The 24,763-nt window shown below is 43.8% G+C and overlaps 1 protein-coding gene across 2 annotated transcripts in view; it reads left to right on the top strand.

Moving 5' to 3' along the window:
• Positions 1-24,763, top strand: part of LOC102938927 (histone-arginine methyltransferase CARM1) — a 136,397-nt gene that overhangs the window by 86,348 nt on the left and 25,286 nt on the right. For both annotated transcript variants that reach the window (XM_037901876.2, XM_043547129.1), the window contains 2 exons: positions 15,875-16,052; positions 24,313-24,403. In XM_037901876.2, coding sequence (XP_037757804.1) covers positions 15,875-16,052; positions 24,313-24,403 — 269 coding nt within the window. The remainder of the gene's footprint in view (positions 1-15,874; positions 16,053-24,312; positions 24,404-24,763) is intronic.

Below are 24,763 nucleotides of genomic sequence, written 5' to 3'. Positions count from 1 at the left end.
GAACCCCATAACATCTTCCCTAGCTTTCCAATCCGTCTTCCTTAGCTTCTTTAAGGGAGGCTATCCACTAAATCCCCTTCCAAATCCATTTGATCAAAGAACCATTATCCCCTCTGTAATGTGTATCTGTACTGGACACCTGCCACAAGGAAGCATCAGCAATTAGCTTGGCTGCCTCCTCCTCACCTTTATTGGGTTCCCAGATTTTACCAATTCATTCCCTCATATGGGCCAAAAATATATCCACTCTCTGGTTGGATAGGGGTACCCCATCCTTCCTGAATAACGTGGGTGCCGAATATGACATTTCCGGGTGAGCAATTGTCAATGCATCTTGGTGACATATGAATTTAGCCTCCTCCCTATTCATGTGCCTCCTGGCCTTATCAACCAGTGGCCGCTTTATGGCTTCCTGCCATACCCTCCTCTGTAACATCTCAGACCAAATAATCATCACCCTCACGCAGAAATCTGGATCTGTCCCACATCAGAGTGAAAAATAACCACATCTGGTGTCTGTATCCGGTCTGCCAAAGAGTGCACAAGGGGCATCAGCTCGTCCTGGGGCATGGCCCTCTTTCCATACCAACTCAGCCTTGCCCTGCTACTGAGGCTCAGCTGCAAACCTCCAGGTGACTTGGCAGTCTGCCTATGTGCCCAGTAGCTAATACTGCTTACCTGATTGCTGTGAAAGGGGACTTCTCTGGAAGTGCATGGAGTATAAATACCACCCCCAGGTCCCTGGAGGGCACTGCCCCCACTCTCCCCCCCCACACACACCTTGTCCAGTCACTTCTTGTCCTCCCTGTTCTGTCCAGGTAAATTTCCCCCTTCCTATCACCTCTGCCACCCAGCTGGGAGCGGGGTAGGGTTCTTAGAGGGACAACAACCCCTTTTCTTCTGGCCAACTGAAGAAGGACAGAGCACATTCAGTTGCAGTGAGCTCATTCTGTGCTCTGTCCCCTTTCATGTGGGCCATATGACAATAATGCAGTAATCTGATTTGCAGACTGCAGTAAAATCATATTCCTTATATTAGCACCATAGAAGGTATTACAATAGTATTTTACTGAGATACTGTATTGCCTACAGATGCGCAATGGTTACATAGGATATCTAAATAGGGCTATTAAGGGGGAAGTTGTAATGGGTGTTGCACAAGGAGAGATGCTGGTTATAGCTGAATTATCTAGTTGTTTAAGATATTTCCCTTTGTAATATTCTAAGAATATTATTTCACTCTGTACTGTGCAGTACTCCTGTGACCTTTTCAGTGTTTGGTAATTTAATTTTCTGGCATTTACATTTTCTTCTGTGGCTTCACTAAACTGTGCAGGAAAGATAAAGGGAAAGATTCTGTGATCCATACCACGGGAGTACATCTGGCATAACTCCAGAGAAGCCAGTAGAGTTACTTTGGATTTAAGATCATGTAAGGGAGAAAATTTGGCCTAAAGATATCAAATGTGACACCTTATTACAATCCAAGCAATATAATTTGTTCTTTTTCATCCCATGCAGTGACAGTGTACCATGCTTAAAATAATGAGATTATAGCTGTCATGCTGTGCTGTGCCTTCCTGTTAACATTGCCTGCAAACTGGAAAAATTTATAAAAGAGGGGCTCCATCCCTGGCAGCACTGATTCATCTGTTAGTAGCCTCTTTCCAGCTTCAGGATATAGTAACCCCGTGTGTCCAGCTCTTTAGCTGGTTTTCAGACCAGTGTGCCAGCTTTTCTCCTGTTCCATGACTCCACACCTTGGATATGCAATTGCTGACAGCTGAATCCTGCCCCACACAGTCACATTGCCTGCAGGAGGGGGAAAAGATTGAAACAGCCTTTGCCCAAGGAAACAAACACTTTGGTGCATGGGGAGGTGGGGGAGTATAGCTAATAGTCCTTGGTGGTGTACGAATGAGCCATGAAATGAATGCATAATCTCAGTCTTCCAACTTCGTTATAGTAAATCCATTAGGCAAAAACAGGGGAAACAAGACTAGGAATGGGTACCTGGCAATAACACTAGATTTGTCTGAACATAAAATGTTATTCTTAGGGTGACCATATTTCCCAAAGGAAATTGCCCGAGCACCCCTCCCTTTCCCCCTGTCCCCGGCACGGTGTTGGCCTGAGCTGCTCGCCGAAGCCCAGCCCCCACCTCCCCGCACAGGACTAGCATCACTGCTCACCAAAACACTGACTGGCCCCTGTGCGAGGCTGGCAAGAGCAAAAAAAAAAGTCAAGACAGCAGGGACAGGGCTTTAAAAAGGGACTGTCCTGGCCAAAACCAAACATATGGTCACCCTAGTTATTCTAAGCAGCTCATGTAAGGCCACGGGGGGAAAATAGCATTATTGGGCTGAACTTTTTTTTTTTATGTAGAGCACTTGAATAGACGGGAAGAAAGGGTTACGATGCATGAGTTTAAAATGATTAAACTGCAGAGGCTAGTGATGGGATCATCAGAAATAAAAAATGAGTCCTCGTGGAATCCAAGTGTGTTTGCCGTGCAGTACCAGTAAAAGAAAGCCCTTCTGGGAGCTGCATGGTGACTAATCTTATGAGAGAATCAAGAAGAAGAGATTTGTGTAGAATTAATTATTCTTAAGGCTGCCATTTAGCTGCTTCCACTACTAACAGTGAGGGTACAGATCTACTAAAAAAACTGGGTAGCCTTGAGAGGATTGATTTGTGTGTACGTGCCCATGCGCGGTATACGGCTAATGTATTTGAGAAAGGTGTTTCACATGAGTTGGGAGCAGTTGCCACTTCAGCAGAGATGAAGTATAAATGGTGACAGCAGCATAACACGTGCACCTGTTTGTAGTGTAGTGTTTATCTAATATTTATTTATACCATATTGTAAACCGAGCAACAAATAGACAAACTGCACCTGTTTGCATTTTCAGTTATTTACATTAATATGTCTTAGCAAACAATTTACCATGAAAATATTGCAGTTATCTCATCTGCTCCACTGAGTGTTAATATCCAGTGCTGTTTTGTCGGGCTTATGTAAAAGGGTGATGGAAAACAGGTGTCTGAGGGACTTTGCAGCACAGAGTGTCACTGGGTAAAGGCTTGAGAGTATGTCATTTCCTCCCTTAGGAGGGGCAAGTTGTTGGCTTCTCTTGAGGAAGCTGTTGTATGACTGTGGCTCAGAAAAACACAACTGGATGCTGAGGATGTGGTAAACTGTTTCTCCCAGGCCAGATCATTGTCCCTGCTCCAGGTGCACAAAAGAACCATGAAGCCACTAAGTGTCCTCCTGAGGATTCCCCCAGTGTACGTGGAAATTTGCATGTGCTCTATAGCCAGCCTAGTGGCTCCTACACGCTTCTCTGTACTCAGTGAACACTGAGCAGTGATTGAAAAGGGGATGTGAGCTGGGGCTGAAGTAGTCCCAGGATTAGGGTACTGCAAAGGTGGCATGGAAGCACGTTTGCTTCTCCCCCGTCCTGATCACTCACTGAGCCCAGGTTAGCTAGAGCAGAGTATCTGGCCTTTGCTATGTAGCTTCCTGTTCCTGGCTTAGATAATTGAGAAGGCTGTGGTGAGAAAATTCTGAATATCTAAATGCCTCTGATCCTCTTGAATTGTATCAGTCCGAGTACAAACTTGGACTGCATTGGTAGATGACCATCTGGTAGTTAGATGAAAATCAGGAGCCCATGATAATATTGTTAGATTGATCAATTGCCTTAGGTACTGTAGATCCATTACTTTCATTGTGAGCTCTTTGGGGGAGGGACCATCTTTTTGTTCTATGCTTACACAGCCCCTACCACAATGGGGTCCTGGTCCATGACTGAGGCTGTTAGGTGCGACTGCAATACACATAGTGAATGATAATTATGAGCAGTTAACCAGCCTGTGAACCCTACTGGGAATAGAGAAGACTGCCCTCCAATGACTGCATTTTTCTCTCTCAGAATGATGCTCATGGATAGTTTTGAGCCATTGTCCTTTCACCTCCATAGTTCTTTTCCCCTATTGTTTACAAAATAATCACAGCTACCTGCATTCTTGAAAAGAGGATTCCATCAAAAATAGCTGAAATGTGAATGTTAGCATTTAAGATTGGTTCCTTTGCTGATTTAAAAAAAATAGTAATAAGCGACTAAAATATGAGCGGATATCGAAGGTTTTATCAGAGCCGAATTAGAAATTGTGTGAAAGTGTTAAATGTAAAAGCTGCATTTGAGTTCAATTTTTTTATGAACTATTGTTACAAGTAGCACCTAAAATTTCTATAAAAGAAAGATTAGAGTTTTCAGTTTGTTTATTTTGTGCACTTGATAGCAATTTTGTGTAATGAGTTTCAGTGCTTTCTCTGTATAGTCAACTTTCCTTTTTTGTTTGTTTGTCTTTCGTATGGCTACCAAGGAGGGAAAAATTTTATATATTAACAGGAAGTGTGATTGGAAAAAATCCCAAATGGCAAAGAGATCCATGATCAGGGGTAGCATTGGAAATGACCATTAATTCAGTTTTCAAAATTGAAAAGATTTCAAGTTGGCATTGTATACATGTTGTGAGTTTTTAAAATTAGTTTGTGCTATAACTAATTTATAGCTGATCCTGCATATTCTTACTCAGTTGAATAATCTTTGTGTGCATAAGAGTACTCACAAAAGTAAGAACTACATGTGTGAGTAATGGTTTGAAGAATTAGATCCTTTGTTTAAAAAAGTTAAACTTAAATTCTGTTCTGAAACTTGTGTGTGCCCATTTTCAGATAAGCAGACATGGTTTTCTCTCTGACAATTGCACTTATGGACACAATTCCTAAGAGGAATCTCAAAAATTTCTGGCTACCAAATCAATAAGTAAAAAGCTGTCTACTCAATATTTATATTTTATATTATAGTTATATTAATTGCTAAGGCTGCTGTCACTTTTCCATTTTGACAAAGCCCTGTGGCAGGCTTAGCAAACAGACTACTTTTTAGAATATATGAAATATTTTATACTGCTTGTCATGTCTTTGTGAGATGCGTTGTACTTTGGAGAAATTTGTGTTCTTAAAATCAAATTACAAAGTTCTATAATAAACAAGAAGAAAACCACTGTTACATAGGGGAAGCTACAGTATTTTGTTTAATATACCAGTATGAGCTGAGAGAGAGGGAATATATTCTTAATTATCAGGTATCAGAGTATAATAGATGTAGTGGGGTTTCTCTGGAGAAAGCCAGGTGGAGGATGAGATGGTATGACTGGTCCTCAATAATTATCGTAGGTCAGAAGTTTATTGTACAACACCTGGTCCTGATCATGCTTCTGTTTAATTCAGTGGGAGTTTGCCATGGCTTCAATGGAAGCAGGTTAGGGCTCTTGAAGAGAAGAGGGATGTACCTGAGAGATCTGTTGTTACCTTTATGTATTTGAGATTAGTCAAGAAACTCTTCACTGATGAAAGAAAGGGCCACCTGTTTGACTAGGACTTGAATGTGTCATGAATGCTGCATAAAAAAGATGAAGGGGAAAAAATTACCAAAACACTAACATACCCTCAGTTGGTGGCAGATTGATGCAACTCCTTTGAAATCATTGGAATTACATCAGAGAGTAATGTAACTGTTGTATTTTGTTTTGTGGAATGTGTGTGTACAGTCTTATCTTTTCATCAATGTCTTCTTGCCCTGCTCTCATATTGTTCTGAAATCTAGGTCACTGGCTGCATACTGTTGCTATTATAACAATACACACACATACCCACTGTTCATTCTCTGAAAAATCAAAGGGAGAGGAGGGGGAAAAGAGATGGAATGTTCTGTTTTCTTTGTAAACCTTTTCTTTATTATGAAACACTGAAACTTCCCAAGTATTTTGTTTCTTTAGTTTAAATACGTTGATGTACACAATAAAAGCGTGTCTATTTCGGTTATGGGCAAGGTTGGTTATTGCAGGAATTTGTGATATGCTGTGTAGGAGACTATCACGTTGTCAATGCGTGTATAAATATAGTCTCATTTTGCATCATATTTCTTGCCCAATGTCACCAGTTCCAGTAAAGCTCTAGCCTGTTTGGGTACCTTGTTGTATGCTCATGACAAACTTGCGCTGCTCTCACTCGGCACTTGCCATGTACATGAAATCAAAAATATTTTCAATATGGGTGTGTATATTTAAATAAGCAGTCCCTAGTTAAAAAGGTTTCACAGCCAACCTATTTTAGCAAGAGATCAGTATGAACAACTGGAGATCCATTTTGGGAGTCTGGGGGGCAGGGTGCTTGAAACAAGGGTCAAGAAATAGGTCCCAGACTCACTTTTCTTAAAAAACAGGAGCTCCCCTGTCTCTACCTGATCAGTGGATCCACATTAGTTGTTAATAGAAATATCTTTGGATTGCAAAACGTTTCAAGTAAGTTTGACTGGTGTATTAGAGATTATAAATTAGAAGTTCTTGTTATAGATCATGTCTCTATGTCTTGGCTACACCAATCTGGACTAAGCTGATTTTGCTTCTCATAGGGTTTGTTGTTGCCAGTAGTCAAGTTAGGCCATATCTGCATTTTTAGTCAATGGTAGTTACGATGTCATAAAGCCACTGCAGTTAGTATATTGCTCATGCACCTGCATATTTGGTTCCTTGCACTGGTGCTGCCACTAACCATATTGCTTCCAGTCAGTGTGCCCCTTGCAATCATCCTGGGTACTGTCTTTTGGGAGATATTAGCAATGCATGGTGGGGTAAAAACAAATCGTGCAAGGTGACTGGGAGCAAGGGATCAGGTTCTCCTCATGTGCCATCCATTTCCTGCAATTTTCATACCTTGTTTAAAATCCCAGAAACCTCCACAGCATTTTACTGTCCGCTATTTATGACCGAAGCACGGAGCTCACACAGCTCTGCGCTGTTGTCATGAGCCTTTCAAGCAGAGGATGCGCAATCCTGCAATATGTGCAGACCCACAAGAAGAACCCCAGTATTAGGGGAGATGACTATTTCTTTGAGGACGGTTTGTTGAAGGACATCACAAAACTGATTCAAGGTGGTTGTTGGCATTCCCGGAGCAGCTGCAGACAGTGAAGCACTGCTTTTGGGCCTGAGAAACGAACACTGGCTGGTGGGATCATGTTGTAATGCAGGTTTGGGATGGCAAGCAGTGGCTGCAGAACTTCTGGATGTGAAAGACCACGTTTCTGGATCAGTGTGCTGAGCTCGCCCCACCCTCCAGCGCTGGGAGACCAGAATGTGCGTGGCATTGATTGTGGAGAAGTAAATGACAATTGCCGTGTGGAACCTTGTAGTGCCAGATTTGCTACCGGAGTGTGGGCAATCACTTTGGAGTTAGAAAATCCACAGTGGGAGCCGTTGTCATGCAAACGTACAGGGCCATTAATTGTCTCTTGCTACGCAGGGCTGTAACTCTCAGCAATGTGCAGGACATAGTGGATGGTTTTGCAGTAATGGGTGACCCACACATCCCTATTTTGCCACTAGCCCACCTTGCCTCAGAGTACATCAACAAAACGGGCTGCTTTCCTATGGTTATGGATCCTATTGGTGGATCACCAGGGATGCTTCACTGACGTCTGTGTGGGCTGGTCTGGGAAGATGAGGGATGCTCACGTCTTTAAGAACATGGGACTGTTCAGAAAACTGCAGACAGGGACGTTCTTTCCCACCTGGCAGATTACCATTGGCAATGTTGAAATGCCAATAGAGATCCTTGGGGACTCCTTGACAGCACCGAGGGAAGATTCAGCTACCAGCTCAGCAGGTGCCAGAGGACAGTTGAATGTGTTTTTGGTAGATTGAAGAGCCACTGGTGGTGGTAACTCACAAGATTGGATCTCAGTGAGAAAAATATCCCAATGATTATAGCTGCTTGTTGTGTCCTGAGTGATATTGGCGAGGCAAAGGGGAGGGGGAGAGTTACTGCTGGGGTGAAGGGCAGAGGTGGGGAGCTGCTGAGTTTGAACAGCCAGACGCAAAGGCTATTAGAAGAACTGAGTGCAGAGCTATGCTGCTGAGGGAGACCTTGAAAGAGCACTTTCACAGTCAGCCACAGTAATGGGGTTTGGTGAACCATGCTTTACCTGGCCCTAAAGTTTTTTGGGGGGGCTATTAAGAAGGAGTTGTCTAGTGCTTGGTGAATATTTATCAATATAAATGTCTTTTAATGCACCTCTGAATTATGTGGGGCTTGCTGTATATTTTTAGTACGTACACTGTGTTTTTCACTGAATTTATGAGTTTTGTGGCCCGATACAATAAGAAGCTGTAAGTGCTTTGAGTAGCTCTAGGCATTCTGGAGTACGTGTTGTGAAGCAAAGAAGATGAATTAATTTCCAAAAAATAGAAATTCCTTGTGTACCAAAACCAGTGCAAAACATGTGCATGCAATTCCAAAACAAACACAGTAAAGCTTTTAAAAATAAATTAATGGAACAGAACTTAACAAGGGGAAAGAATATTCATGTCCATTCCAGGCCATTTTGGCTACACATAAAGTAACTGTGGCTCTCACAGGTCAGTGTAAGGGAAGCTGGGGTTGTCCTTACCATTCCCGTGGTGCAGTTGTAGTGATAGGGATGTGGCCCCTGTTGCCATGTGGAATGTTGGGAAGTGTAGGGAAGTGCTGTAATGCAGTTCTCCACTGATTGCAAAGGATGATGAGGCCATGACTGTTGAACCTGTAGGGCAACAAAAGAGTGTGTATTTGCTTCCAGAGAAGCCCCATTATGTCCTGGTGCATCTTCGTCTACTTTTCCTGCTGGGACTCCTGGGCCTGTCTCCTCTCCACTCTGTCCTTCTCCATGGTGTCTGCCATGTTCACCCTCAAGGCCCTTTGCTCATGGTTTGATGCAGGACTGGCTTGCAGGTTCTCACTGAACCTATCATCCTGAGTCCTTTTCTTTTTCCTCCTCAAGAGGGTCAAGCATTCTACAGGCCTGGAGGGGGCACTAAATATCTGGCTGCTAGATGCTGGGACTGGATGACAGGGGATGGGTCACTCGATAAAGTACCCTGTTTTGTTGACTCCCTCTGAAGCACCTGGCACTGAGCACTGTCAGAAGACAGGATACTGGGCTAGATGGACCATTGGTCTGACCCCATATGGTTGTTCTAATATTCTTATGACGGCCCAAGAGATACATGGATAACCAGAGGACTGCCATCTAAGAAGTACATCACGGGCAATAGCAGGGACAGCTTTCTCACACTGCCCTGCCAATGTCTCGATTGATCTGGGGGATCATGGCACCTCTACACCTGTTCAAACCTCCGTCTGTCTGTATCAACAAGGGAATCAATTAGTCCCAATGTAGGTGCCAGATTTTAAAGGGAAAAACACCTGGCTGGCAGAAACTAAACTGAGACCACTGAAGTTATTTCACCTAGGTCATAGAACAGCTATCAGATGCTAATAACTTTTGGTTGCTACTGACGTAGGATGGAACTCACCTGCTATGACAATAAAATTTTAATTGTAAAGTCATAAAGAACTTACCATTTTGAAGGTTAGAGTTGTCACATAGTTCCATTTTTTTAACCTCAAATTATATTTTTGCACCTGGAATTTAACACTAGTTGGAACTCTTGTCAGTGGCTTATGTCATGAGATGAAAAGGCCGAATCACCAATCAAACTGCACTAAATACTTTGGAGTTAAGGATTTTACATCCCAAATTGTGTCCCCCTTTTCCCCTAGATAAAATTTCTGGAGATGAGAGAGATGAAAGTTACAATAGATTCATAAACATAAGCCTACTATATGAATACATCTGAAATATTTATAGCTCCTACTTCCAGTAAAAACCAGGGCCAAAAGAGGGCAAAATATAATCACCGAATTAGGCCTGGTCTACGCTACAAAATTAGGTCAACATAAGTCATCTTACATTGACCTAGTTGTGCACGTGTCTACACTCAGATTTGTCTCTGGCCAATGTAAGCGCCCCACTATAGAGCACAGTTCCTGTTGAGGTCAGTTGCAGTCATGAACTCTATAAATCTGGCCTCAAATGTCTCGGGCACCAAGAAAATATGGAACACACAATTAGTGACTGCCTGTGAAGTTTGGTTCAAGTGAATTGCCCAGCATCACATAGGAACTCTGTGGCAGTTAGGATCCAGTTCTCCAGGGCAGCATTCAGCTGCCTTAACCATGAGATAATCCTTTTTCTTTCTGCAATCCTCTGCTTCATTCACTGTGCAGCTTCGAACTTCTGCAACAAATGAGGCAGGGGTCTTACAGGCAACAGTCCTCCTTACTACACAATCCTGGTTCATTCCTAGAGTAGATCCATCCTTGTGTACTGAATGAGGCAGGGGGCCAGTAGAAAAAATAGTCTTTAATTACATGATAACATATTATGTCATCATATATATACCCAAGGGGGGCTGAACTAAAGATTGCACATTTGTGGGAATTGTGGCATTTCCTAATTTTTGAGTGTTTGACTTTGCAACCATAATCTTTTAATATAGTTTTAAATGCAATTTCCTAATTTAAAACAAACACACAAACACACACACACACACACCTGAAATTGTCACATGGAATCATATTGACCCTTAACTAGGCTCAGCAGGGTTCAAATCTTTAGATCCACAAAACAAACCTCTAATACTTGAGCTGGTTGTGTAACTGGGGAGCAGTAGGAGTCTATTATCTTGTATGCGGACCAGCTGCTAGAAGGGGATGAGAGAGTTTGCCAGTGTATTAGCTGAAGCCCAGTATACCTGTACAGGTATAGCTGTATCAGTGAACCTTCCTATTGGAGATGCAGCTTAAATTGGCAACAGCACCGGGTTTGGGACTTAGAACTCCTGGGTTCAATTGCAGGTCCTGGAAGAGAGTTTTCTCTAGTGGTTATAGACCGTTCTGCTGCTGTTCCCCCAGCCTGCCTTTGTCCCCCTCTGTTCCTGCCCCCATCCCTTGGTGCTTCCCCCCACTCTCTGGCTCCTATATCGAGCCCTCACTCCTCAGTATACCAGTCAGGTGGCTTTCTCCTTCTCCACTCCACCTGGGCACTACCTTGGGGCACTAACAGCACAGGAGCTCCTAGTTCCTATACCTTAAGCCACCGCTGTTCCTGGCAGCTGGGAGGAGCAATTGTGGGAAAATTCTGCCCAGCCCCCTGTAGCTGGAGCATACTCGATATGGATCAAATCTTTAGCGACTCTAGCTGCCTCTCAAACAAGTAAGTCTCTACTGAGCATGTGTGACCTATGATTTTTTTCCCCAGAGACTCGTAATTTGGCAAAATATGGGTAAATTTTCAAAGGGCTAGCAAAAGACACATCCCTGTCATTAGGGTGACTCCCCAGCCAATTTTCAAATTCCTCCTCTAGAGAATGGATGTGCTAAAGCTTTTCAGCAAAATGGTTCTGAGAATTTTTTTACTTGGGCAAATCAGTGAATTTTCCCTAATTTCATCGTGAGAAATGGCTGAACTGTTTCAACTGAAATTTTCCAAAAATTGTCAATCTGAGGGCAGACACCCAGCACTGAAAATTTCAACCTGGATTGTTAAAGTTTGGCAAAGTGAAAAGCAATGGAAAACAGAGTCATATAAAGAAAAGGAGGACTTGTGGCACCTTAGAGACTAACAGATTTATTTTGAGCATAAGCTTTCGTGAGCTACAGCTCACTTCATCGGATGCATTCAGTGGAAAATACAGTGGGGAGATTTATATACACAGAGAACATGAAACAATGGGTGTTACCATACACACTGTAACGAGAGTGATCAGGTGAGGTGAGCTATTACCAGCAGCAGAGCGGGGAGGGAGGACCTTTTGTAATGATAATCAAGGTGGGCCATTTCCAGCAGTTGACAAGAACGTCTGAGGAACAGCGCGGGGGCGGGAATAAACATGGGGAAATAGTTTTACTTTGTGTAATGACCCATCCACTCCCAGTCTTTATTCAAGCCTAAGTTAATTGTATCCAGTTTGCAAATTAATTCCAATTCAGCAGTCTCTTGTTGGAGTATATTTCTGAAGTTTTTTTGTTGAAGAATTGCAACTTTTAGGTCTGTAATCGAGTGACCAAAGAGAGTGAAGTGTTCTCCGACTGGTTTTTGAATGTTATAATTCTTGACGTCTGATTTGTGTCCATTTATTCTTTTACATAGAGACTGTTCAGTTTGGCCATTGTACATGGCAGAGGGGCATTGCTGGCACACGATGGCATATATCACATTGGTAGATGTGCAGGTGAATGAGCCTCTGATAGTGTGGCTGATGTGATTAGGCCCTATGATGGTGTCTTCTGAATAGATATGTGGACACAGTTGGCAACGGGCTTTGTTGCAAGGGTAGTTTCCTGGGTTAGTGGTTCTGTTGTGTGGTGTGTGGTTGCTGGTGAGTATTTGCTTCAGGTTGGGGGGGCTGTCTGTAAGCAAGGACTGGCCTGTCTCCCAAGATCTGTGAGAGTGATGGGTCGTCCTTCGGGATAGGTTGTATATCCTTGATGTTGCGTTGGAGAGGTTTTAGTTGGATGCTGAAGGTGATGGCTAGTGGTGTTCTGTTATTTTCTTTGTTGGGCCTGTCCTGTAGTAGGTAACTTCTGGGTACTCTTCTGGCTCTGTCAATCTGGTTCTTCACTTCAGCAGGTTCGTACTGTACTTATTAGATCGCTTGATAGAGATCTTGTAAGTGTTTGTCTCTGTCTGAGGGGTTAGAACAAATGCGGTTGTATCGCAGAGCTTGGCTGTAGACAATGGATCGTGTGTTGTGGTCTGGATGAAAGCTGGAGGCATGTAGGTAGGAATAGCGGTCAGTAGGTTTCCGGTATAGGTTGGTGTTTATGTGACCATCGCTTATTAGCACCGTAGTGTCCAGGAAGTGGATCTCTTGTGTGGACTGGTCCAGGCTGAGGTTGATGGTGGGATGGAAATTGTTGAAATCATGGTGGAATTCCTCAAGGGCTTCTTTTCCATGGGTCCAGATGATGAAGATGTCATCAGTGTAGCGCAAGTAGAGTAGGGGCATTAGGGGACAAGAGCTGAGGAAGCATTGTTCTAAGTCAGCCATAAAAATGTTGGCATACTGTGGGGCCATGCGGGTACCCATGGCAGTGCTGCTTATTTGAAAGTATACATTGTCCCCAATGTGAAATAGTTGTGGGTGAGGACAAAGTCACAAAGTTCAGCCACCAGGTTTGCCGTGACATTATCAGGGATGCTGTTCCTGACAGCTTATAGTCCATCTTTGTGTGGAATGTTGGTGTAGAGGGCTTCTACATCCATAGTGGCTAGGATGGTGTTTTCAGGAAGATAAGCTTACCACAGGTTGTATTCTCAAATTTGTTTGGCTAAGCAGGGTTAGTCCTGGACAGGATTTGGGTGAGAGTCCTCCAAATAAATGCAGGGTCTTGCAGGAAGTGAAGATGATGATTCATTAGATGGCACTCTTCCAGCTGAGTGCATATTGGCTTTAGGGGACACCATGCTGTTACAGATGTGCTGTGTTTGGGTAAGATATGAACCAATTCCTGAGTATTTGAGGCTGTGATGGAGAAGCGGGGGAATCAGGCAGCAGCATTCACAATAATAGGTCTGTGTGTTTCAGTTTTGGTGGGGGGTGGGATTGGACAAATGTTAGTTTGGGTTATTACATTCTACCTACCAGCCCAATTCACTCTGTAGTTTTGATTGGATATGGTATTTGTTTTCACTTCCTGCCCTAAACTGTTGTGCAGTTTGCTCTGTTAAACGTCTGCTGTGTTCCATCCCAGAGTCAGGAGTGAAAGGGATTCATATGTAGTATATAGTTCATAAAGAGCTTTGGCATCCTTCAGAGTGAAAAGAACCATGTAAAGGAAAGATTATACTTATTACATTTTTTATAACTACCTTAGCAAGAACATTATCTTACCAGGAAGAAATTGTGTGCTACTTTGACTTCCATGTGAAAAAAAAAAAAAACTTCAATGATTTCTTTTGGTTACAAATATGATTAAATAAATTACCCCTTCACTCATTAATTAAGGAGCTTTAATTAAACTAATTTTCTTGGATATCAGCAATAATGTGTTCTTTGTGTTGGGTTTGAAAAAAAAATACATGATGCTGAAGAATTGTACCTTGCCTTCTTAGAACATTCTAGTCGCATTTTAAATAACCTTGCTATTGAACTGTTGACAAAATGGACAAGACTGGTAAAATAGCTGAATGGCCTCTATGAACACTGTTCCAAAAGTTTACAAGCAAATACAAAATTGAAGAGGAACAAGACATGTACCCAGGGCAATACCATATGTGCCCATGATCATATATCAGAAACCAGACTCAGAAAACTACGTCTGTCTGTTGGATCAAGTTCAATAAAAGGCTGTTTTCATGGGGGCAAACTCAGTAGGGTTTGCCAAGTGAGTTCTTACATGAATATCTGTTTTGACTCCTGGGGATACACTCTGCCTTTCCCTGTCTTCTGTTCCTGGTTCCTGTTAATTATAGCTCAGGGTCAAACAACTCATTGCTAGTGGCTTGCTCCAGCCACTGAACAGTCTTTTCTCTGACAATGAATTGTGGAAATAAGTTTGAAGATCTCTTCCACTAGCACCTGAACTAAACTTAAACATCGGGAGGTTTGTCTCTTCTAATCAGCTTTTTTCTTGGGAATCCACATGGCTTCATGTAGAAGATTTCTTTCCCCCAACTTCCTCCTTTTTTCTGTGGTCTACATTATAATGCAGGATGCACAGACTCAAATCATGGTCCCCCCATACACAAAGAAGGAAATGGGTTTTCAAGGATTGGGGTGAGGGTGTCTTTCAATCCAGGGACAGGATACACAGCCTCTATGCCACCTCTGGTGCAGCCTCAAGGCTTTGCTGGCAGCTGCAGCCCCACTGTGCTGTCTGTAACTGTATTTTTGGCCAATGGATTTGTATGGTTGCTTCTCCTGGCTTGCCCCTGTCCCATTCTGAATCTCCACCCACTGTGCTCTTGCAGTAGGTGCCCCCACAAAGCCATGCTCCATGGTACAGCATCCCCTTGCACAACCTTTCCCCATTCAGGCTGGTTCACACGAGATAATGTTATCAGTATGTATAACACAGTATGTATTTGTATCCTACAGGCAAATTCTAAACATTGTCTAAACAGATTTTGGCGCTACAAGAAGACTTGTTCTCTGAGTGCCAAGGTACATTACAGATAAATATGACATACATTTCTAATCAGAGTGACTTTAGAGAGATTATTCCTTCCCCAAACATCTTGCCACCCAGTACCTAAATTCTGAGTCAATTTCTCTTGTTCAGATGAAAGAAATGTAGATCAAAAAGTTAAGAAAAGTTTGCCCTGAGGTTCTCAGCCTGCATAGGATTCTGCACATGGTACCTAGGGATTGTGCATGCTCTATAAAAGGCATTCCTTGTTTTGTTTTTGTTTAGAAACATCGTGCCTCAGACTTTCCTCCTTGTCTGAGAACATTCATTCCCTGAGAATATTCATGCATTTATGAGTGTGTAGATCAGTTAGGAATAGCCTTTTCTAGAACTCTTCTGAAGAATCTTAAAGATCTCTGCTATGTGTTCTTCTGTAGTGGATATTAACTTCCCTCTTTCTCTGTGTGCGCGTGTGTTGTATTCTTTTCTTCTAGATATTGATTCTAATTATTTCTTAAAAGATGATGTAACTTGTACTGCTGCTTGCTGATTCTGCACACTTCTATGAGTTTGCTCTCATCAGAGTATTTAGAAACTTTCTTTGTAGTAAGGCATGAGTCTGTACCATTTTTTAAGGTTTAATTGCCGTGCAGGCTTTTCAAAGGCTGATGAAGTTACTAGATACTGAACAATTCAGAGGGTTTCACATTACCCAGAGACTTCTGGTAGAACCATGCATAACCAAGGAAGCTAACATGCTTGTTTTTTTTTTCCCCCTTTTACTCTTTCCAGATACTAGTGAGAAGTAACAACCTCTCTGATAAGATCATGGTTTTATCAGGTAAAATTGAGGAAATCTCTTTACCAGAGAACGTCGATGTGGTTATTTCTGAACCTATGGGTTACATGCTGTTCAATGAGAGGATGCTGGAAAGTTACCTCCATTCCAAAAAATGGTTGAAGTCAAACGGTGAGTATGCCAGCACTGTTGCCCAGTGATGGATTGGGGTAAATGACAGTTTTCAGAGAAAAGAGACAAGAAGGACCTCCAAATGGTGGCTCTGGACAGCACTGGTTGGTGTCGTGTTTCATCACCTCCTGTAGGCTCTAAGGAAATGAGAGTTGAGTTTTCTCCCTTCATTTGAGCATGTTGGAAGCACCACTGTTACTGTTTCATATTGTGATTTGCCGGTGAGACCAGCTGTTTCAGCACTTAACCTGTATGTGCTGGATGTGTTGCCCTTGGCTGCCTCTTGTATCATTGAATTTAATGTGCCACCATATGCGTTATGGGTTGCCTCTCAGTTCAAAGTTTATAATGCAAAACATGATGGCAAGCTAAACTAAAATGCAAGGCAAGAGAGGGAAGAGAAAGACCTAGAGTTGGACAAAGAATGGGAAACGTCATGAAAAATGTCTTTTTTTCTTTGAAAAAAAAAAATGTGAAATTTGAAATGTTTTCACCAGCTCTAATCAGTCCCCACCCAAATTCCTAATTCCAAGGCCTCTTGGTACCCCACTCTTTTCCAGTGATGTGTCCAATCCAGCCAGAAACAACTGCGATCCACAGGTCAGTTCAATGGGATCTGTGTTTCAATTTGTTACTGGTTGGAGAAGTTTTGAAGGAGGCTTCTAAGTCCAGGGGCCTCCTGAGAAATTTCCTTGAAGGGAAGTCTGAACCTGCAGTTACCATAAGTTATATTTCACTAGATGAATTCCTGAAAACAAACTAAAAGATCACTAACATAGGTTTTGTTAAAGAGAGACTTTCTCTCATGACACCAGTGTGAAAAACAGGATGTTTTTAGCATATTAAACTAGTTAGGGGAATGTGGGCTAATAGGCTGAGCACAGGATTAGGAACTGGGAACTACTGAGTGTTAATCCTGGTTCTTCCACTGACTTGGTCTGTGGCCTTACAAACGTCACTTAGGCTGATGTTTTCAAAAGTGTCCATTAATTTTAACGCCTCTGATTTTGGGTACCTATCTACAAACTCTTAGGGTATGTCTAGACTGTAATGTAGCTCAGGGTTAGTGGATTTGACCCCACAGACCTTAGGCTTGCAAGCCCAAGGCTTGAGTGTCCACACTCATTGGTGACCCTAGGTTTACAGTTTCTGGACTCAGGCTCCAAACCATGTCCCGGGGTTCCTAGCACCCTCCCCAGCACTCTAGCCCTCAGTTGATGGTACAGTGTGGGAAAACTTGACTATCCACCCTACACATTACAGGAAGTTGTTGCAGCCTGCTAAGTTCCCAACATAACCCGCTGTGTTATCTTTTGGGTTTGCACACTCCCAGCAACTGGAGCCAGCAACATGGAGGAGTCACATTTGAAGTACTCCTCTTGCTTGTGCTTTCACTCATGTTTCAGCAAACAGACAGAGCATCCATGAGATGCTGATGGACATTCCGACATCGTTTTCTGACCTACAGAAGGCACCTGACAGGAGGAGGAGGAGGATATGCACATGGAAACATGGAAGACTCGAACTGGCTGATGCTGCTTGCGACTCTCAGTATAGCCGCTGATACCCCGTATACAGACAGGTACTTCTGGAGCAGGGCCACAAGCACAGATTGGTGGGACCACATTTTGGTGAAGACCTCAGGTGACCAGCGGTGTGCCCAAAACTTTCGCATGAAGAAAGCTACATTTTTGGAGCTTTGTGAGCAGCTTGCCCTGGCCCTCAGGTGTCAGGAAACACAAATGAGGATGTCCACATTGGTCTAGAACAGGGGTGGCCAACCTGTGGCTCCGGAGCCACATGCGGCTCTTCAGAAGTTAATGTGCAGCTCCTTGCATCGTCACCGACTCCGGGGCTGGAGCTACAGGTGCCAACTTTCCAAGGTGCCGGGGGGGTGCTCATTGCTCAACCCCTGGCTCTGCCACAGGCCCTGCCCCCACTCCGCCCCTTCCCGCCCCCTCTCCAAGCCTGTTGTGCCCTCACTCTCCCCCGCCCCCGAGCCTCTTGCATGCCACAAAACAGTGGATCAGGAGGTGTGGGGAGAGAGGGGGAGGTGCTGATTGGCAGGGCTGCCAATGGGCGGAAGGCGCTGGGAGCGTGAGGGGGTGGAAAAGAGCTGATGGTGGGCTGCTGACATATTACTGTGGGTCTTTGGCAATGTACACTGGTAAATTCTGGCTCCTTTCAGGCTCAGGTTGGCCACCCCTGGTCTAGAAGCAGGTTGTTATAGCCGTCTGTAAGCTGATTTCCCCATACTGCTACGGGTCTCTTGCTAACCAATTTGGCATTGGAAAGTCAACTGTAGGTAAGATGGTGGCGGAAGTTTCTGAGGCAATCAGGCATGTGATTTACCCAAAAGTGGTGGGCATAAAACAATATTCCTGAAGTAATTGCTGGCTTTCCAGAATGGGATTTTCAGACTGGAGTAGGGCCATTGATGGGACTCATGCACACAGTTTGCCCTCCTCAAGAAGCACGTGAGTATGTAAACCACAAAGTGTACTACTCCATTGTCATGCAGGCCTCTATGGACCACAGAGGCCAGCTTATGGACACCAACATGGGCTGCACTGGAAACGTTCATCACGCTAGGTTTTTCTGACACCTGGGAGTCTACATTCATGCATAGACTGGGACACTCTTGCTACCAAACGGCATTGTCATAAATAGAGTTACTGTCCCCACTGTTATTCTGGGGGACCCTCTGCACCCCTTTTTGCATTGGCTTATGAAACCATATTTTGATCTCAGAGGCCCTGGCAAAAGAAGGTTTATGTATGCTCTGAGCAGCTGCAGAATGGTGATTGAATGTGTGTTTGGCAATTGAAATGCTGCTGGTGCTGTTTGCAGACCTGTTTGGATTCCAGTGTCATCAGTCCTGTCTGCATCACTGTGGCTTGCAGTGCTTTTCACAGCCTTTTTGAAGCCAAAGGTGAGCCATTTGCCTCTGAATGGAGCTATGACAGTAATGGATCGGAAAGCGCACCTATCCCATCTAGGGCAGGATGTGCCCAGGGAACACAAATCAGGGATGCTCTATGCTCCCATATTATGGATTTCCATGGGAGAGTAGTGTGTTTTTATAAATGTGCTTGTACAATGGTTACAGTAAATGAGGTACAGCCACATCATGTAACAAAATGGGACTGTGGGAGCAGGGATTGATTGCCATGGATTGTACTTGTGAATGACATACCCACTTTCCCCATTTCATAAGCAGTTATGTGGCAAGAACTGTAGATACACAGTATGGCTTGATGTAGATAAATGTTTTGAGAAATAGCATATGGGTATAACTTACCAGTTGTCCTTTATCATGTGTTTATTTTTATTATGTGAAATACACCTTATATGACGTGATGCAGTAATGATAATGAAATGTCTTAATAAAAGAAAAGCCTTTACTTTTGAACATGAATGAGAAAAAAAAAAAAAAAACAGTGCCAGGCAGGCCAGCTGTCATTCACACACCAAAACACCAGTAATAAACCAACACCAAAACCATTAATAAAACACAGTGCATAAAGCACACTTTAAACAGTAAAACATTGCTAACAAATAAACCCCCCGCTGTTGTGTGTCCCCTGGCATCCTGTTCTCTTTTCCCTTCCTTCCACATTTTAGCACGCGCTTGGTGCTGCTGCAGAGGGTGGAGGCGTTTACAGGGGTGGGCGTCTGCACAGGTGTGGAAGCCTGCAGGGGGTAGGGAGCCTTCTTGGGGATGTAGGACTGCATGTAGTAGATTTGCTCTGTTCAGCTTCTTTTAAGTCCCAGTTACATGGAACCCTGCATCCAACGATGGAATTGTTCAAAGTGTTCCTGGTCTACAGCATGGGGTTCCATGGAGGGGACCCAGGACATGGTGTGGGTGCAGCCGGAGCCTGTACTCTGGCAGCCCCAAGCATAAGCAACCTCTCAAACAGGTCTTTCTGCTGGGCTCTGTCATCGCCCTCAGCCCATGTTCCTGCTACAGAAACTGTGTTGCAAGCCTCTCCTTGTGCGCTGAAATACTGTCCTTTGGCTCGGCAGCCTGCCTGTGCCTTTCTGCTTACTCTGGTACTGCACCCGCTTGTTGGCAGTGTCCAGAATGTCCATTTTAAGTTCATCACGGAAACACTTCTGTTTGGACTGGTCTGTTACAGTTCTACATCCCAAGGACCTGCTGCAGTGGGCCCATATTGCTGAGGTGGAAGGACCAGCAGAGGTTGAAGGGCCAAAAAGCAGACATCAAACAGTGCGCTATTGTTTCAGTGCTTCACAACAGGTTCAGTAGGCAAAAGCGCCTTGTGGAATCTCCAAGGCCAAAAAATGATACTTTGAAAAAGTATCCCAGAAGCTCAGTGGACACAATTCAGTTAATCACAGTGAAAAGACTGCGCAAACAATGGTGAGTTACTATTTATAATTGTTTTCTGTTTAAAAATGGCAGACCTGTTTGGCCCTTGGGATGGGGTGGAGGAGTATGCCATAATGGCACAGAGATTTTTCAGACTTATGGCGACGGAGCTGCACATCTATGAGTGAAGTGGGCTGGCGACTTACAGAAGAGGGCCGGGACAATATGCTCTTCATTGAAATTTGACTACCTGTCTAGAGTTTCTCTTATAGGAAAAGTTTGCGGCTGTCAGTGCTCAGGACTAGATCAGAATTTCTGAGTGAATTAACAGGAAACTGCATTCGCATCCAAACGAATTACTGCCTCCCCATGACTCCTGATGCAAGCTGCTCTGAGCACATCTACCCTCGACTACATGCCAATGCACAGGAACTCTCTCAGAACTAAACAGCCAACCCCCTCCCCTCAGCACACTTCTGGACCGCATAAAAACCCTGGCCAGCCAACCGTTTCTCTTTTACAGGGGGGCTCTTAACGCTGTGCAATGCCCTGATTTGTATGGCATGGCATTCTGAAAGAGAAGGCAATATAAAGTCGCTTACTTGTAACACCCCAGCACATCTCTGTAAGAATGCACAAGTTTCCAGTAAAAAGTTAATTTCAAATGCTTGTTTCGCTGTTGGTTGCACTTCTCAGCCTCCCTTTTGAATTCCACCTGGTGGTTTGGGGGGCGAGGGGGAGATGCCAATGTACTGCCATGCAGTCCGCCATTAGCAGATATGTGCTGCTGCCCGCGGCTTGTAATAAATTTTTCATTGGGTCATAAACCAGAAATCCTTCCAACCCCTATATTAATAACAACAAACATGGTGCTAGAAACTTACCAGGTTGAGGGGTTCCTTCTGCCCCTTGTGTTTCTGCTGCTAGCTCCGCAGCTGGTTCTTTCTCTAGGGGGACATCAGAAAGCTCCTCCGAGTAGGGACCCAAATATGCTGCCTGCTACGCAGGCAGCAAAGCCTCCTTGGGGACCAGTTTGAGCACTAGAGTCACTTTGTCAGCCTCATCTGGCACTTGCTGGCTCCCCTCCAGTCCTAGAGTGGATTTAGGGATGAGAAGGTCACTGGCCTGGCTGACCAGGCTGCTGTGAAGCGCTGGTGGCTCAGTGCTCAGCACAGTATCCAGCACCCGGTCACACTCTTTCAAAAAGGGGTAGGATGACGGCGAATTCCCATCGTTCTTGTGCTGCTTAATCTGCTCCCTGCACTGGTCCAGTGAATCCCCAATGCTGCAAACTTCTTTCATATTTCCTGGTATGTGTCGTCATTCCTGGAACTCTTGCTAAAGTCACTGTTTGCTTGCCTCGCACCAGAGATTAACCAAAATCTGGCTGCGCTTCCTTGACCAGCTAGCAACATGATTGGCAAAGGACTTCTTCATGTCGGTGGCCATCATAAATGACGGAGAAGATTCACTATGCTTGCAGCTCAGCAGACAGAATAAAATGGAAGTATTAAATGTGGAGCCGCTGTACTTGAACCAAGGGGTGGCTTCCCTTTCCTGTGTGTTGATTAAGAAGACAGTCCTACGGGATTGTGAGAGAAGTTTTCAGACTCACAGGACCACAGTCTGGGGGGCCCGGGCCTGATCTGCATCAATACTGCAATAGATGGAGTTTGGACCAAGTCAGACCCTCAACACTGCAGGGTCCTGAGCCCTGGGCCCAGCCCTGAGTCAGACAGAATTGTGTACAGCAGGAAGGGGTTTTCATTGGAATGTAGACATACGGTAGAGCAGTGGTTCCCAAACTTTTCGGCATCATGCCCCCCTTTTAATTTTCGAGACACCCTCATGCCCCCCACCTCTCCTTTACCATCATCCAGCCCCCTCTGATCCTTGTCCCCTAACACCCCCCTCAGGACCCCACTCCCTATCCAGCCCCCCCCTCCCTGTCTCCTGACTGCTCCCCCAGGACCTCCTGCCCCTTATCCAACTCCCCCTCCCCCTGCTCCCCACCTCCTCACCAGGCTGCTCAGAGCGGCAGGACTAGCTTGTTGGAAATCCTGGGAGGTGGGCGGGTGCAAGCTGGGCTGCCCGCACAGCAGTGTCACTGCCGGGGAGGGTGGACAAGACGGGAGGGGCCGGGGTCTAGCCTCCCCGGCCAGGAGCTCAAGGGCCGAGCAGCCTCGCGCCCCCCCTTGGAATTTCTTCACGCCCCCCCCCCCCCCGCCCTGAGTTTGGGAACCAGTGCGGTAGAGCCTGATATTTTAGAAGTGTTGATGACTGGCAGGTACTATTATCTTCAGTCAGAGTTGTGGGTGCTTAGCACTTCTGAAAATTGGGCCCTTTGAAATGGAAGTTGGTCACTTAAAAACTAAAGGAATCAAAAATTAATGGACACTTGAGCACGCAGACCTTAATTTATCTGTATCTGTTTCCCCATCTGTATAATGTAAATGAGACTTATTTATATCTACCTCACACATGAATGGTAGTTAGAATTAGCTATTATTTGCTGTGTTGTTGTAGCTGTGTGTATTAAAGAGACCAGATGGGTGAAATAATATCTTTTATTGATGAGACAAGCTTTCAAGTTGCATCGATCTCCGATTTGAAGAGCTCTGTGCAACTCTAAAGCTTGTCTCTTTCACCAACAGAAGTTGGTCCAATAAAAGATATTACCTCACCCATCTTGTTTCTCCAGAATTAATCATTGTTTATAGAGCACATTGAAAATGTAAAATGCTGTATAAGTGCCAAGTGTGTAGTAGCAGAAGCTGAAGCAGCATGGTCTCATGAGCAATTTTAAAAACCTTTAATCCCCATCCCAGGTTTTACTCTGCAGAAGTGTTAGTATTCTCTAAGCAGCAGGTCTTAAAAGAAACGTGTATTTACTGAGTGGATGTGTGATTCTTTTTGTGGTCATAAGTTCTGTGGTCTCTTGCTACATGTTGTTGTATTTGCAAAAAGAAAGCCATTTGTTCTTTCATTTGTGCACCACATTTTGCACCAGTTAAAACAGATGTTTGAAGAAACATGTTCCAGTCCAAAAACGACTGCTCTATGGCCCCTGCTCCCCACTGATGCACAAACAACAGTGTGCAAAAAATTCCTTTAGTATTATTTTTGAAGTCTTATCAAGCAGCCTAATCCACTGCCCTCTGAAATCAGTAGAAGAATTCCCATTGACTTCAGTGGCCATTGGATTCAGTCCCTAATTAATATAGAAGTCAGGACACTTGGATCCTTTTCCCGGCTCTGTCAATAACTTGTTGTGTGAGGTATGTAAACTTCTATATGCCTCAGTTTCACCATCTGTAAAATTGATATAATACTTATCTTTACATGTTTGAGCTTTATTTTATTAATGCTTTGTAAAGCGTTCTTGAGATATCTGGATACAAGTTCCCATGTAATTATTATGTCAAGCTGCTAATGCTAGACCCCTTGAGGATTACCTCGTTGGTACTCTGCAGTTTCATTTATGATTGAGTCTGTTGACATATCTTCTGTGATAATATCTGTGGAAAGAGTTGTGTATATGGTCAGCTCTAAATAAGCATGTTTCTCCAATTGTGGAAATGGTGAAAAGGTGTTTTAGAGTAACATCTAACATTTTACTTACTTTAAAGAAGAGAAAATGGTTTAAATGTCTAATATAGTGACATAAAACTTATAATGCTTTATCATTCTTGGCAGGCTTCTGAAATATCCTGACCCACGTCATAAGTGGATATTTTTGTTATTGATTGCTTTAACTTATAACTTCATTTCAATAAACTACATATTATTACCTGTAATGGGAATCAGTGTTAGTCTGTTCAAGGTGCAAAGCAATTATTGCTTGCTGGTATTTTCTGTACATGTTTCCACAGAGCTAACCAGCCATTTGAATTTTGCTACTATATATTATCTTTTGTTTACTAGGAATGATGTTTCCAACATTTAGTGACATTCATTTGGCTCCTTTTTCCGATGAGCAGCTCTACATGGAACACTACTCCAGAGCCAATTTTTGGTAATGATTGTTATGTTTTTTTAAAAAAAATTTTGCTTGGACACTCAGTAAAGGTTTTAAAATGAAACTCATTCTTGTAATCTGAATAAAATGAAGCAAAGCACATGGCAGAAAATCCTTCTAATTTTCCATGCTCACTTCCTTTAACCTGATCCGCAGCTATGCTGTGTGAGCCTATCAGCTCTGGCTGTGTCAGAGCTAGGATGGGAAACCACGTCCACTGGGCTCTCAAGTGCTGCAGAAAAAGATGTTTATGAATCCATAGTTAGTAGGTGCATTTCTGTGTCAGTAATAAACCAATGCCCCAGGATGGTGCTTGAGGGGTGTTAAACAAATCAGACTCCTGACCGTATAAGATGT

This window comes from Chelonia mydas, chromosome 5, assembly GCF_015237465.2.
Source record: "Chelonia mydas isolate rCheMyd1 chromosome 5, rCheMyd1.pri.v2, whole genome shotgun sequence".
Taxonomy (NCBI): domain Eukaryota; kingdom Metazoa; phylum Chordata; order Testudines; family Cheloniidae; genus Chelonia; species Chelonia mydas.
This window is presented reverse-complemented; position numbering and strand designations above follow the sequence as displayed.